The sequence below is a fragment of the Diadema setosum genome, chromosome 4 (genome assembly GCF_964275005.1).
Source record: "Diadema setosum chromosome 4, eeDiaSeto1, whole genome shotgun sequence".
Taxonomy (NCBI): Eukaryota; Metazoa; Echinodermata; class Echinoidea; order Diadematoida; family Diadematidae; genus Diadema; species Diadema setosum.
This window is the reverse complement of record NC_092688.1, coordinates 17,337,761-17,354,800: the sequence shown is the minus strand read 5'-3', so window position 1 is coordinate 17,354,800 and position 17,040 is coordinate 17,337,761. Positions and strand designations below refer to the sequence as shown.

The window sequence follows — 17,040 nt, the reverse complement described above, 5'->3', positions numbered from 1 at the left end:
ACTGAGAGTGCACGTATCACCATCCTACCACAGTAACTCACAAAGCAATGCTCGTTTTGTTATGTTGGATTAGTCTATGAATGAATGCAGCCATTGTCGTAATGTGCTTGTAGGTGGCGATGACTTGCACGCCTGCTTATTCAGGGTGAACACATCAAATCTGGGGTATACGCATGAAGTCTTTGGTTTGCACATGTCACAGAAATCAACAATACACCTCTGCGGCACACAAAAAGAACGAGCTGAATAGCCAGAATAAGGACAAAAATTCCCTAGATGAGCAGCGCACTTCTTGAATGGTTTTCTTCAACAAGCAACTCAGTGTTTTACTAAATTCATATGTTCCAAATAATTAAGAAGAACCAACCATTTTAGGAAATTTATCAAAAGTTTCAATGTCTTGAAACATAAAACATTTTCATATTTTGCAGTATCTACCACTACAAATGAAATTCTTCATTGATTTAGGTCTTTTCCTTGCCAATATCTGAATAGAGTGAGTCAAGTGTGAAATTCATTTTTTTTAATGATAGTTTCCCCGAAAAAAAGAAAATATGCCGAAGAATAGGTATACCCTGAGCTTACAAGGTATAGGCCAAAATTAACAATAAGCAGGAAGGCTGCTTTATGTTGTTAGCAAATTGGTTACTATGATTACAGAGTTTGGACTAGTGAGTTCTGAACACACTGGAGAATTGAAAAGAAAATGCCAAATTGCACCCTTGAAATATTACAATAAATGACAACACAGGAGGCAGTTAATTTGATTGATGGCTTGAAGCCGTTTCTTAACAGTGAATTCAGGCACCAAAGAGAAGGAGAAATCTGTGTTTTGTTGGCTTCAATCAAGTGAACAAGAAACAAACAAACAAACGAAATCCCTCTAAAGGAGCAGTCTCACCATGAGTATAAAGAGAACAATGGCCGCTCTGCCTACCTCAGTGCTCTGAAGCACTGTAATACATAATCACAGAGGTGCTTGAAAGACACCCTGGTATTTAATACAATCCCTTCTGAAAATCCCTAATGCTGGCCCTTCTATTAAACTTTACCTAAATCTGGATTGCATATCAATACAAAAAGCCAAAGCAGCAGAGGGGCAGTGACTGCATTTTTGATATGATCAAAATTATACATCATAAAGCAGGGCTCGACACTAACGGTGGCCCGGTGGCCCGGGGCCACCAAAAACGCACGTCGGGCCACCAAAATTTCAGAAATGAAGAATTTGGTGGCCTGATCGGGCCACCAAAAAAGGTCGGATGTTGGCCTTTGGGCCACCAAAAATAAAAGTTAGTGTGGAGCCCTGTCATAAAGTCAAGATCCTCAATTGCCTTGAAACAATGGAATTCCAAAATACTTTGAGATTTTTTTTTTTTAATTTGTATAACAAAAAAAAAAAATGACTTCTGCCCACAGACACTACTAGATGCTGTATCAGACGCAATGTCAAATGAAGGACAAAATGTTTTCTTCAAGAAAATGCCCCCTCAGTGATTGCTTATAGAAAACACATATTGGCATATATGTACATCACCATCTTGGTCACATGATCAAGGCATGAACATGAGTTGCTACTGATAGTGATATCAACACCAATTGTTTCTCATTGAAGACCAACGTATCGAGCAAAGTCACTATCAATTGTAGCAATTTACAGTACAATGCCCCAAACACATCTTTTGTAGCTCCCGCAGGGTTCAATAAAAGAACTGCACCGACACTGATTTAGTCACAGCAATCCTTATTTATTTGATTTCGCAGTGCATTTCACTATTCTGTCGCTCCTGAGTTGCTGTTTTTATTCTGTTGAATTTTCTCTCTTGGGATAGATTTTCTCCTCGAATAGCACAATGATCACATTCCTGCTCTCCAAGGACTACATTTGAATAGTGAATCCAAGCATAACTGGGATTGATACAATTGATACGTCAACATTTCCAGTGTCACTAGACTTTTAATGCATAACATATCACTACATATATCGCCTCTAACTCTTTTCCCATTCTTTGCTTTCTTCTTTGAGAGTAAATATGATGGAGAAAGACTTTCCCAAGCACAGATATTATTACCTTCCCTTAAAAAAAGAATAATTCTATCTTTGAAACCTTCAACGTACATGAACTGTTGACCGGTGCCACATTTCAACCATCACTGATTGAGAACTTGTAAGTCAAGGAAATGGAGACAGTTTCAATGGTCCTTGAACAGTTTTCTTTAACCCGTTGAGGACGAGTCCAGAGTATACTCGGACAGGTGTCTATGGGAAATGTGTGTTGCTGCAAAATCAGCCCATCCCTAACGAGTTAAACAAAAATACTGAATCTTGTATGGTGTCATGTGTTCTCATTAAGACAGTGATATTAGTTGTAACTACATGATGCAAATCGGAGAAGGTGAGGATGCCATTGGCTCACATGAATGATAAAAATTTGATAACTACCAGGTATATACGCTGCTACTGGATCTTGCTTTAGCAAGAACCTCTTAATTTAGACACTTTTGCATCAACGTCTGTCAAGTCTAGTCTACGCATTTGCTATAAGTTACTGCTGAATAGGTAACCTTCCCTTATAAACAAACAAATATCTTGACAGGTGTATTTGTAATGGAAGACAAACATGTGTAACATCAGTCTCTTGGTCCTATGTCACACATGTTAAAGGCATTATTTACCATTTGCAGATGAAACAAAAACCCAGCATTAGTGCTTTAAAATAGTTCTAAAATGTGAGTTAGGGATAGAAACAACTACTGTAAAAATCTTTATCGGTCAAATTGATGTTAAGTATTGTGAAATATATAAAATGTGAACAATAGTTAAAATAAAAACAATGTTTCCAGACCAAACCGTCTACAGTTACGGTTTATTGAGAAAAATACATATATCTCCTCATATTTTAGGCTTTATCACGAAAATTTTGGGCCCTATATGATGGGATGTTTTGTGGTACAACAGACCTACACATATGCATTAAATGTCATATCTTGAATTTTTTTTTTTTTTTAAATCACTGTTCCCAAAGGTAAACAGGACCTCTAACAGGGATGTTTAAGTCCACTGAAATCCTCTTTACACCCTCCCCACCACAGACAATGTACACTCATGGAGCTTAGAGCTCCATGGTACACCCAAGCAACCAGAACGGGTCTATAATGGACAGAAGAAAATTGTAAGATTTTTCACGATAGACTCATTCAGTTTTGTGGTGACGAGTCTGAATTCAGGACTGCAGGCTAATATTTTTGTTTTCTTTCTTTCTTCCCTTTCGTCTGGTTCATTTCCCTTTCATTCAAGTTTGCCAGACCAGATTTCAGTTTGGCTCTGTGCCAGGTCGTTGGTTCAACGAAAGAGTTGTCCCATCATGTGGTAAGGGAACTTGGCATCGCAAATACAATAGTACTTTATGCGGTTGAAATGGATGAATATGTGCTCTCACGTTAATTGAATTTCACCTGTTTGTAGCAAAGGAGTGAGAAGGGAGAAAAAAAAAGAACAAGGTGCACTTATCAACTCACTCCCAGCACAGAATTAAGGTTTCCAAACAACTTCCACAGACTTATGGGCAGTTGATAAACCCAAAGCTGTTGTGATTACGCGGTTAGAAATGTGTTTCTGAAATGCCGGAAAAAAGTGTGATTGCAAATGCATTTGAACCAAAAAGGCATTTCTGTAGAGCTGATAAACGCAAAGTTATTTTGAAATGCATCAAATAGCTCAGACCTGCCTATACACCAACCATGACCAACTACATTGTACACATCTCTGCTCCTCAGGTCAAACTGTGCAATGGAACTGCATAGTGACAAGGCCTCCCAATCGACTCACGACAGAGTTGATAAGTGCAACACCTCGAGAAACAGGATCTGAACAGCATTTGCAAACACCTTTTGATAATGGGTATAAATGCTATCATTATCTATCAGCAGTTTTCATGATCACCAAACTCAATATTCCCATCAATGTCCACATTACATTTGTACAGGAATGTCCTCTGAAAAAGATAATGAAAACAAAAATGCATTTTTCATGTAGATATATTTATTTCAAATGTGAAATGAAAACAGGTAACAGGCATGGAGAAAGAATTAGAAGGAAACTAGAAATGTCGCTTTGGCGACTGGTATGCCTCCGCCATAATGCATGATTTTCCCAATAGGTCTAGATAGTACATGTGGACAATGTGTGATTACATTTTCACAAAATTGGCAAAATATTGAAATGACAAGTTTGTCACAAATGTGTTGAATGTTCACCTTCCTTGACCTAGGTTTAATTGGATGAATAGGAGAGCATGTATCTAGGGATTTAAGGACTTTAACTCGACTTTGACCCATTTATACATTTAGGCATTGCGTAATTTTCAAGGTACAGGTGTGGAGAAAAAGTGCAATTTCTGAATTGAATAGTAAATTGTTACCATTTTCATCTGGCCCTTGACCCTAAAATTCATAAGATAATCACTTTCAGGTAGAACATGCATAATATGTACTAAGTTTCAAGATAACTTGAGCCACTTCCGAGATATGGAGGAAAAAGTTAGTTCAGCACTTTCACTTGATCTTTGACCTTTTGACCTTTGAGGCAAAAAAAGAAGAAAAAAAAAAAACTTTCCAGAGAATTTCTATTAGGTTACACATGTATGCATACACCAAGTGTAAAAAAAAAATAACCCTGCTGGCATTGCATGATAGGAGGGAAATAGTAAAATTCTGAAGTGTTGCACTTGACCTTTGACCCCTGACCTTTGACCCCATGAACCCTACATTCTCTAGATAATCACTTCCAGTCAGTATATGTATATACTATGTTCCATGAAGATACCTTGAACAATTTTCCAAGGTATGGAGAAAAAAAAAAGTTTTAATATTTTTACTTGACCTTTTGACCTTTGACCTTTGAACTCATAACCCAAACTTTCACCAAAGAATCTTAATTGGGTAATACATGTATACACTAAGTTTCAAGAAAATATCTTCAGGCATTCAATAGATATGGTGGAAATAGTGAAATTTTATGTATTTGACCTTGACCTTTTGACCTTTGACCTTGAGCATGTGCACCCAAAAGTTGATAGGCACAACTTCACCCCCTAATACACATACATGCCAAGTTTCATTAGGATACCTCAACGGGTTTTGATAGTTACCTTGTCCACAAAACTCATTACGGACGGACGGAAGGACGGAAGGACGGACGGACGGACGGACGGAAGGACGGACGGACGGACGGACGGACGGACAACCCGAAAACATAATGCCTCCGGCACCACTTCGTGGCGGAGGCATAAAAAATGAAAGAGAGAGGGGAGAGATGGAGGCAAAAAGAGGATAAATAGATGGAGACACAGTAAATAGATAAATAGATATAATGTAGATAGATAGATAGATAGATTGCTAGAGAGAGGGAAACTGAGCAAAGTTTGTGTAACATTGCCCTAAGCAAATAAGCCTTTGGCTGTGTGGGTATTTCTTTCACTATTTTTCTTTTTTCTTTTTTTTTTCTTTTTTTTTTATTTGCCACCATAATACTCTACGATACTTCATGCCCCAATAATTCCAGACCATGGCTTTGTCCGAGGAGGAAATGAAAGCTACGGGAAGGGGGTGAAGGGAGGAAAAAAAAAAGTCTTGTCAGATATCACAACTGTGTGACACAAAGACTACAAAACAAGTGTCATGTACAAGGTAGCTTGCCTATAGCTCAACATGAGGTGAAGTTCAGTCTGGACAAAGGTAAACAGACCCCCTGGTTTCCTGCAGGCTAAACAGTCCCATAAATAAGAACATTCTGTGACAATGAATAGACTACCAGAACTTCGGATTTGATGCTGTTGTTGTTGTTGTTGACAGTATAATAAAGTCAGATTTGCACTATCAAATCGTCAAATGGTAATAGAAGTCTGTTTTGACACTGAAGTAATACAGCCTACAATGTTTGGCAAAATTTCCATTTATACATGTAGTTTAATTCTTGACTGTCTTACACTTCACAACCTACCAAAAAAAAAAAAAAAAAAACATCAAAAGTTCTGTGGCTTCTCATTCCTGGGGTTTTTTTTTTTTCTTAAACCAGAAAATGGTACACTAGAAATATATTGTAAAACCAGAAATGTTCCCATGCATTTCAATTTCACAAATTTTTTGAGAGCCATTATTAGCAAAATTAAAATGCATATAAAATTTTATGTCTACATTTTATGAATTGAATGCCAGTAGAAATTTGAACAAAATGTCATGCTGCAAAAATATCTTGCTTTACAGCACATATACTTGTCTTAACGCAAAGTGTGATTGTGCCAATGCAAATGGGCCTCGTATCTATGCTGTCTCTAGAAAAGTATGCTTGATTGAACCAACTCTCACTACATTTGTCTTAAAATATCTCGTTTTGAATACCCAAACAGAGTAACATTACATCAGGCTATCTCTGAAATACCCTAGCTGTCTCTCGTCTGTAAATATTTTCATTTGTTAAGTTCTGTCTGTAGTCGTAAGTTTTGGATAGAAAGCAACTGATGAACAGATTCATCCCAATGTATGACAGCCAATACAATATGATATCAACACTTTTTTTATTCTCACCAACAATGCTTTTCAAAAAGTACAAAAAATAGTGAAAATAACAGCACAGTTCTGACATCGTGCTCAGCATTGTTCACACTTTATAACAGGATTTTTCAAATCCACTGTGACAATGTGTTTTTTCAGTGTCCATGTTCAAAACACCTTTCACCATGGATTATTTTTTTCGCATGAGAAAACCAGGTATCTCTTTGGCCCGACCGATGCTTTCAAGCACTACGCAGTACACTGGCAAACAATATAGGGAGGAAAAAACAGTGAGCCTCATGCTCACCTGAGCATTACTGTCTTACTGTAAACAACCACTGCAGTACACAGATATTATTGTAAATAGCAGACAAGTGGGGTCCCAAGCTGAATTCAGTGAACCGAGCTGGAACAACTTGGTACCATTCATATATAAAATCATATACTGTTGTCATATCCCATACATCTCTCAAGAAAAATAATTTATCATTCTGGAAAATCTGTAGGCCTAAGTGATAAATTTGCACTTAAAGGGATGGATGGTATAGTGTTGGTTGAGGTAAGGCTTCAGCTCTTAACTTTTTGCAAGATATTTAAAGAGCACTTTATGAAATGTTAAAGAGTATACAATTCTACGAGAAATTCAAGGTTTATATGACAAAAATCTGTTTTGAAATGGCTGAAATATTCAAAAAGTAAAACAAAGCGATCCTAATATAAGGAGGGTTCCACCTTTTATCAAGATTGCTTTGCTCTGGCTGTCTCAGCCATTTCAAAACCAATGTTCATCAAATAAACTTTGAATTCCGCGTAGAATTCTATGCTCCTTCATATTTCATGAGAGGTTTCTTATCATCTCAAAAAACAATCACTAAAAATGTAGGAAAACTAAGGCCCCATCTCAACCAAAACATTTCCATCCCTTAGAATGTACTGTAAATGTAAAGAAAAAAAAAAGTATCACTGAATTTCAAATACAATGTTAGTAAAGTTGAATTTGTATTACAGATTATGGCAATATTTTGGCATGTTGTCAAATTGGCTCGTTTCATACTACCTAAAAAAAAAATTCTTCAAAATACAACAACTGCAAAGTAAATGACATATGAGATAAAGTGCACCACACACTTGGCTCTGGCCGCCATTCTATTGTGTTGCCAAAGAATTCTGAAAATGAGTTAGTTATTAGACCCTTTGGGCTTTGCCCCCTGCCAAGGTTAAGTAGGGCTAGCATGAAACCAAATACTCTCTTTCCTGTGTGGAAGATTCTTTCCAGATTTTAACCAAGATGGTTCACATCTGCATTTTTTTTCTAAATGAAGATGAAAATATATGAAAATGTTTTTGGTAAGATGTGTGCAATTGAAATAAGCAGGTGTTCAAACTTTATTTCTTTTCCTTTTTTTTTTAAAGAAGAATGACCTATTATTGGCAATCCAATCATTTACATTTTCTTTTACTAGAGGACATACAAGTGTACATCACTTGTAACTTTTACACAAAAAATGTTTATTCATGCAAACCTGAACTGATGTTGCTGGTTTCAAATTGTAGTATACTTGCTTTGGGATTAGTATTATGAAAAGTGGACAGAACACTTACTTTTCTGAAGAGTCCTTCAGCTTTCTTGATGTCAAACCTCTTGGCTAATGACAGAAAATAATAAAGAAAGAGAAAACATTCACTCATAATTAAGGTAAATGCACCCTACAGCAAAACAAACCAAATATCATCATTACTAGGGCACTACAAAAAATTGGAAGAAAGTTCTGACTGTGGGAATGGTGTTTACAGCTGTTATTGTTTCTTTGAAAAAATATAATGAATAAAAGTTTTTGCATTTCTTGGGGTATCACACTGGATTGATATACACATCTTCAAAAAGTAAAATCTTTCATGAACAGCTGCTAAAAATATGAATTTAGAAAATAAGAGTGTATTTTTCATTTCATAATGCACTGGACACCTTACAATTTGATAAATGTAATGAATTATATTAATTTGAAATTACAGTTGCAATAATATGTATATTAAATCATTTATCTATTTCATTGATATATAATATTCAGAATACAGAAATTATGATTAAATATGACATAATCTGAGATAATTATGACACATTTAAGTTTATGCTCTGGTTAGGTAAGCATTATTAGATATTTAGAATGTGATCCATCTACCCGAAGACATGCAAACAGGATGAAAAAATTAAGCATGATATCAATTCAGCTAAAACAAATACAAGTTACAGTGTACAAATAACAAGTCATTATCATTTTCAGATTTTTTATCTTTCAGGGGGAGATAGCTGCTTGATAGTTCTCAATGGAGGAAAGAATAAACATTTACAGTTCACCTTTTATGACACTATTGTAAGACTGCAAATGTACATAGTGATAATGAACTTTACATATCACAATGATATGGGTAATCTAATATATAAACTTTTTAATCACTGTATATGAAATCACTGTCTACAAATTGTAGCTGAGAGACCATGTGACCTAAAAAAAAGCAGGAGTTTATGAATTCAAAAAAACGGGGTTTTATACAATTCATTAGATATTCTTTTTTATATTATAAAATCTATAATAAATTATAAAGGAATATCAATCAAAAATTCAGACAGCCCAAACACTCTTTTACGTCTATTGTACATTGTTTAATCACTCATAAGACACCGTTTTTCATATTACATATGATTTCTTGCTTTGTGCAATCATATATTCTATACGTTAAGATTTTTGTAAATGTTTGTTTGTTATTTAACAAACAATTATATAAAAATACAAAATAGTTAATCTTCTAGGAAAACATACCTCTGAGAAACCTGCGTAACCAGTAGTCATCGTGGTATGGCTGTATGACATCTGACACCCTCTCCTTAAACTGTCAAATAGAGACATGTGACATAAAAAGGTAAATTTAGCGCTTTTCAACTGTCAATTTCAACTGCCCATCAATGAAGTAAAAAAAGAAGTCCTGTCTTTATTCAGCTTTTGTACATCTTGATGGCAGAATTTAAGTTTTAGCACACAACTCACCACTTGACTCAACTATCATATTCTGCCATCAATCTCGCATACAAATATTTAACCACAGACTCTTATCCCTAGTGCCAATTTGAACAAGAGTCATTCCATCACCTTAAACAAGTTTACAAAACAAAGCTCACTATCTCTACTTGTTTGCTCCTTGGACACAATTTACTGCCATATTTTACCTCCTCAGAAAAGATAATATTGCACTCTCCGGTTGAATGAAAATGAATTCCTATGAACCTGCTGCTGTCACTGCGCAAATGAATTTTGTTTTGACCTTGACATAAACATGATCAAGATGTCAAGAATTGTGTGTTCAAAAAGGCAGGTTGGGACCATAATATAAAGGCTACCCGCAAGTATTCAAGAACAAACACAGGAAGGAACAAAAAATGGATTCTAAATGTGTGACGTTCAGGCTGAATAGACCTGTTTCATAAGCAGCATTAAAGGGATGGTATAGTTTTGGTTGAGATGGGGTATTCATATTTTAACTTCTTGTGAGATAATAAGAAACCACTTTAATATGAAATGTGAAAAAAAAATTCAACACTTATTTGATGAAAATTGGTTTAAAAAGAAAAACAAAATGGTCCTACTAAACAGTGGGTCCCACTTTTCATTAACCTCTTTGTTTTTGGATGTATCTCAGGAAGAAATTTTTAGTTGGCATGAATCTTTTGCAAACAACCAAGATTCATGACAGTAAAACACACACACAATTTAAATGTTTGTCTACACAATGCATTGAATGCCAGTACAATGCTGCATCACACCATCTTGAATGCGAATTTGCGAAAGTTTCGTGCCACAAAAAGGGCGTCAGCTCAAATTCACTTAAATTTCATATCACGAACCTTTCTGGTTATAGCTCAGTTGCAATCAAACATTATATGCAAACATGAAATAATGCGGTATCATTGTCACCTCATACGTCTTCAATCCACTCGCAAACCAATGTGTGAATGGGCATACATAATGAGAGTTGTCATAGAGCCATCATTGAGCACTGTCATCACATCCTATTCATTACTGTGCATCCATCGGACATGGATGTTCGAGACAAAGGACATTTCATATGCAGAATTCTGTTTCAGTATCCCCTTCAGGGTCAAACTGGAATGTACATGTATATAACATGAATACCGATTACTTTCTGATGTAACAACTTCCAGGAAAGGACGGTCTGATTAGTTTCGTTTTTTTTTCCTTCATTCATTGGGTTGGAAGTATTACATCAAAGCCGAGTGCACTACACCCATAAAGATGAATGATGAGTGTACATGGATATTATGCAATTCATAAGATTTAATGTTAACCCAGAGACATTAGTGGCATGAACATTTTTGCACATTGAAGCTGAAAGTCTTTTTCACACATGAAACTTTCATGAATTACTGACAATTCCAAAATTACAAGAGTAGTACAATGTACTTGATTGTGAAAACAAAAACTTTTACATGCATTTTACTTTCACGAATTGCAGCTCCTTGCAAAATGATATGTGTGAAAGCTTTGTGCATCCAAAGGTTTCCTGTTTTGCAGTAACCCTCACAGGACCCCTAGTTCAATATTCCAATGCTATTGAACACGCAAAAGTGACTTTGGGTAGAAAAGAGATAAGTTCAAAAACAAGATAGCATTACAGATGGCTACTCCCTATGCAAGATACTGTAAAGTAAGACATTTTCACTGTAAGAAATTTTTGCAAATTTGACCTGATTACTTTTTTCGCAGCATGAAATTTACATGAATTGCCGCTGTAATTCAATGCATCTAGTGTAAACAAGAACTCTCACATGCATTTTAATTTTGCAAACCATGGCTCTTGCAAAAGTCACGAAGTTAAAATGCATGCAAACATTTCTGGTTTTACAGTATTATAGAATATTTAAACTTGAACAATGTGAAAGAAGTGAGAAAATCTCCTTGGCATGTGTGATGACTTGCATAAGACTATCAATAATGTATACAATCTTATTTCCTCCTCAACAAGGACAAGACTAGGAGTATACAAATACATTCATATCTATACATGTATATACACACACACATGCACACACAAACACACATTTTATATGACACACAAGTAAAGACCCATTTGCCCTTGCAAATGAACTTTGACAATGGTATTGCACCTGAAAGCAATGCAGGGCACTCTGATCACCTCAGGCACTTTTTGTCTGCTTCCACACGAACATGAATAAAAGAAATTGAACAGAATGGACTGCATTCACATAGAAGACAAAATCTCACAAGGCATGCCATCTATTCAATTATTGCAAAAAACATGTAGATACCATGATGTGTGTGTGTGTGTTGTAGAGAAGGGGGGAGGGGCGGAGAAAATGTCAACAAATTTCTAGGGCAATTATATTCACCAAGTGAGCAGCTTGGTTCCTTTTCGATTCCTTTTACAATTGTAGACAAATGATAAGGGCTTGAATTTAGAAAAAGAATAAAATGAGCATGAAAACATAATGCGACATCTACAACATCCAGTCATAGGTATGGGATGAATTGAAACACTTGCGCTCCTCTCCTCTCCTCCTATCCTCCCCTTCACCACTCTCTTCCCATTCTTTTACTCCCCCCTCTCTTCAAACCCTTTTCTTCCTCGCTCCTCCCACCCTTTACCCGCCTCCAACCCTTCTCCTCCACTCTCCTACCATCCTTTTTGCCCCTCTCTTCCTCCTACTCCTCCCCTCTCCCCTACCCTCCTCTTCCATAACAAAAAGTGTGATGACGTCCTCCATAAGAAACGAGCATTTTTAAATGCACCGCGCAGAGTGCACAATCAGGTATAGGACATTTACACAGACTCTCGACTTTACGAACTCATACCTCCCAGAATATGTCTTTTTGCTTAAATGCACCTGGTTTTTATGAAAATCTAGATTTCAACCTTGCTCTACATACCTCATTTGTAGAGTTTGGTGAAAATTTTACATCGGTACCATTCGAGTTGAAAATTAGGTGTCATTTCTCACTCAAACGCAATCAGCTCTACGACAACACGCAATTTTACATTGACGGTGCGGTGTGCCAACTGTGAGCATGAAGGCCATTTTGGGAGGGTTATTTTACTGCCATACCTGTTGTATTTGTACAATGCACCTGCCTAGTAAGTTGCAGCAAATACTCATGTGTATTCATACTGAGTTTGGAGGAATTTCGTGAAACTTCGCCATCGGTACCTTTTCAATATTCATAAACCATGTCAGTTTAGCCCCGAGTGAATAACCCACCAATATGTTCATACACTAATTTCAAGCAATTGCGTGCTTCTCACTTGAATACGCTACACTGATTGGCTAAATGTCATGTCGCATCGGGTCAACGCGTGATCGTGATGTAGCGCGTATGCAAATTCGTGACGTGACAATAGCTGTGCGCGTCTTTATTACTATTTAGATTTCATTAATACATTAGCTCAACGTAGCACTTGCAGCGCGTGATTGCATCATGAATGATATATTATTCTTTAACGCTCAACGCACTGTGATAGGTGGTATGCAAATGACGAATCTACGTCATAGCTCATTACCTGTTTGTCACCGTTCGCGTGTAGACTTTTTGTAATGCTTCCATTGTCCTATCCTTCACTCTCCTCATATCTTCCTCCATTCTTTTCCATCCTCTTCTTGCCCTCTCCTCCCATCCTTTACTCTCCTCCCGACCCTTCACCTCAACTCTGCTCCCATCCTTTTTTCTCCCCTTTTCTCCCCTTTCTTTCTACCCTACTCCTCCCCTCTCCCCCTACCCTCCTCCTCCTCCATTGTCCTCCTATCCTTCACTCTCCTCATATCTTCCTCCATTCTTTTCCATCCTCTTCTTGCCCACTCCTCCCATCCTTTTCTCTCCTCCAACCCTTCACCCCACCCTGCTCCATCCTTTTTCTCCCCTCTCTTCTCCCTACTCCTCCCCTCTCTTCCATCCTCCTCATCACCTCTCCTCCTTCCCTTCTCCTCCACATCCTTCTCTTTCTTTTTCTCCCTTCTCTTCCCATCCTACTCCTCCACTCTTTCCATCCTCCTCACCCCTCTCCTCTTTCTCTTCTCCTTCACATCCATCACATTATTTTTCTCCATTTTCTTCCCATCTCACTCCTCCATTCTCTATCTGTCCTCCTTCACTCTTCATCTCTTCTCCCCAGCATCCTTCCTATTTTCTGTCTCCCTCCTGTCTTTCCATCCTGCTCCTTCAATCTCTTTGCTTCCATTCTCTTCTTTTCATCATTTTCATCCTCCATTCTCCCATCCTTTGCCATTCCTCATCATCCCAGGTTCCTCATCTCAGTACACACAAGAACATAATAACGAGATGATAAACATATAATCACACAGAAAACAAACACATTAATTTGCTTTACAGGAGAAACAGAAAAAATGCAGGTATTTCTGTCCTCTTCATTCTATTCATTCAGGTATCAACTTCATTTCACATTTAGGACAAGTCCCTAGCAAGTGTCTATGGGAAATGCGTGTTGTAGCAAAATCAGTCCTTCCTCAATGGGTTAAAGGAGACCTCCAGATGATTTTTTTAATATCTATAAATTGGTTATACTTGGTAGAACAGAGTTTCAGAATTGATAGTGATGGGATGAGCAATAAGAATGTTGCCAAGAGTCAGAACAAATCACAGTGAACAGGGATGATGACATAGCACCTACACATAAGAATGCATGAATGGGTGCTCAAGCAAGAGAATAAAAGAAGAAAGCATGCATAATTCTACACAGGTGAACTTGTTTAATAAGCAAGTGGTATTGTAACAGAATTACAACTGCTACATTACTGGAATGTGTAAGCCTCCTATGTCATCATTCTTGTTCAGTGTATTATGTTTTGGGTTTTTCAGAGTACAGCTGTACCATAATTTGTATTGTTGTTTTTTTTTTTCTGCTCAGGACCATACTGTAACAAATTTCACAGATCTGTACATGAAACAACTGATGAATGTACATTTTTTGTATATGTATTACCAAATCTGAAATGATATAAGTTGTCTGGAATGCCCCTTTAAAGTGTGTGTACAGTTCTGGTTGAGGTGAGGATTTAGCTTTTAACTTTTTGAGAGATATTCAGAAACCACTCATGATATGAGATATCACAGAGCATGCAATTCTAAGGGGTATCAAAAGTTTATTTGATGAAAATCGGTTTTGAAATGGTTGAGATATCCAAAAACAAGGTGAAACAAAGAGATCATAATAAAAGGCATGGCCTGTCGCCTTTTATCATCATCACTTTTTTGGACATCTCAGCCATTTGAAAACCAATTTTCATCAAATAAACATTGAATCCTTCTTAAAATCACATGCTCTTTCATATTTCATAAGAGGTTTCTCATTATCTCACTTTATAGGAATGTTATAAACCTGAATCCCCACCTCAACCAGTACTGTACAGTCCCTTCAATGTGAGACCATGCTGTAAGTATTTTATAGTGTAAATGTAGTGTAGAGGATTTGTGTGATCCAGTTACAGTCTGGCATGATGGGGTGGGGGCAATTTCTTTTGTTTAATGCAAGAATGGCCAAGAAAGGGATTAGGTACTGAAATGCCAGGAATGCCACAAAGTCTCTCCTTTTTACCACTAGTTTAATTTTCAGTCACAGAACTGTGACTTTTTTGAATAGCAAACATTATTTGATTTTACAGTCCAGTATTCACAGTGTGTAGACCTGCATAAAAGCACTCCTCTGCACCACACTGAACATTTCAGAATATCATGTACCGTAGTACATCCACGCAATCTTTCTTTCTTGTGTGTTCATACTTTGAAACAGACTTTTCTGAAAATCAGTTTAGCAATAAAGGCAATGGACCTTGTTGGCAACAGGTCTACATCGCATTAATTTTCCTTGAATTGCTCAACAAGATCACGGAAAAATGTTACCTGGCATGTCCTCATCTAGCCTCATGTCCTACATCATAGCCTCACATTTACTACTCTATTCTACACTTCACTGCAACACAATGCCCTTAAAGTAAGGCGCAAAGGGCCAAAGGTCACAGGTTCATCTTTCAATAATTTCAGTCCATGATTTTCCAGCGCAGGAAAAGCAGTCTTCAATTCTGCAGGCATCTGAAGTTTTGTATCAGTGCAAAGAATAGGATTCTGTAGACTTGCTACCTTCAGAAGAAAAAAAGAAAATCATTTTTTTTTTTTTTTTTTGCTGATATTTCAAATCTGAAATCATTTCCTTATTCAACCCTTCAATCCATTTATCTTCCATCAATATCAATTGAATTAATGATGTGGTTCTTCACAATCAAATCACAAGTACCCTCCCTGGTAAGTATGTCAATATCATTTGCAGCACACATATCTCGCATTTAACGGTAAACTTCCCAACATGTTCAACTTGAATGGATCAAGAATTCACAAAACAGAGAAGCTTGATCAAAATCACACACACACATATTAAAAGGTTTCCTATGAAGCACAGATTTTTGTTGCAATCACCCAAATAATACAAGGTGATGACAACAGCAGACTGTATCTTATAAGCCCCCCCCCCCCAACAGTCCTACTCCTAGTCACAAATGTTCCTCTGATTCTTCTCTTTCATTTACACACACACACACACACACACACACATCAAATTAAATGTCAATGATGATTTATCTGGATGGGTGTTCATGGCTAAATTGTCAAAGCAAATAAAAAAATGAATAAATAAAAAATGATTTTTAGAACACCCTTTGGATACAAAGTAGTTGGGAATTTTTTACCCGAAAACCATACACATTATGGTATGCAATTGTGAGCATTCTCAATATTTAGAGCAACTGCAAAGGCCATAGTGACCGTGAAGTATATTCTTCACCTTCATGTTTATTTTGATTAATAGCTCTCTAGTTTTCAGTCTATTAAATCTTATTGTTTGTTAAACGTTCACATCAAGAAAATGAATAAAAATACAGTTTCTCTGTACATATGAAGTGATGTCATATGACTACGAGTTGTGTGTGAGAGATTGCAAAATCAATGACAATGTGCAGTCTGTCTGTCGATAAGTATTCAAGAGGTACAGATTTTCAAAACTAATAAACAAGAAGGTTTAAGCAAATGTTGATCATAATATATACTTTGACTAGTAATCAATTCCATTCGAAAAAGTCTCAGGCACTCGTGCACGTGCACACAAACAGATGGGAAGGGTTAAAAAAAAGTTTCAAAGCTGAGTCTGCACTGTGTGGTACACTGACTGGCATTAGCCTACTCACACTGAATACAGACTATTACAGTAATCAAATTTTAAGAATCCAACCTTACTCATTAAATAGTATCGCCTTGAGTATCTTATGATCTACGCCAGACAAACGACTGCTGCAAAACCCATGACCATACCTTCAAAAATTGCTCGTATTGCTTTGATGTAATTCCGAGCTGTTCCGCTGAAACTGTCGGTGAACTCATGATCGTAAGTGCCTCCTGT

The 17,040-nt window shown here is 36.8% G+C and overlaps 1 protein-coding gene across 1 annotated transcript in view; it reads right to left on the bottom strand.

Moving 5' to 3' along the window:
- Positions 1-17,026, bottom strand: part of LOC140227659 (SEC14-like protein 2) — a 41,491-nt gene extending 24,465 nt beyond the window's left edge. The window contains exons 1-3 of the mRNA XM_072308075.1: positions 16,953-17,026; positions 9,372-9,441; positions 8,155-8,198 (exon numbers count right to left, since the gene is read on the bottom strand). Of these exons, the coding sequence (XP_072164176.1) occupies positions 8,155-8,198; positions 9,372-9,441; positions 16,953-17,021 (183 nt within the window). The 5' untranslated portion in view covers positions 17,022-17,026. The remainder of the gene's footprint in view (positions 1-8,154; positions 8,199-9,371; positions 9,442-16,952) is intronic.
- Positions 17,027-17,040: the final 14 nt, after the last annotated feature.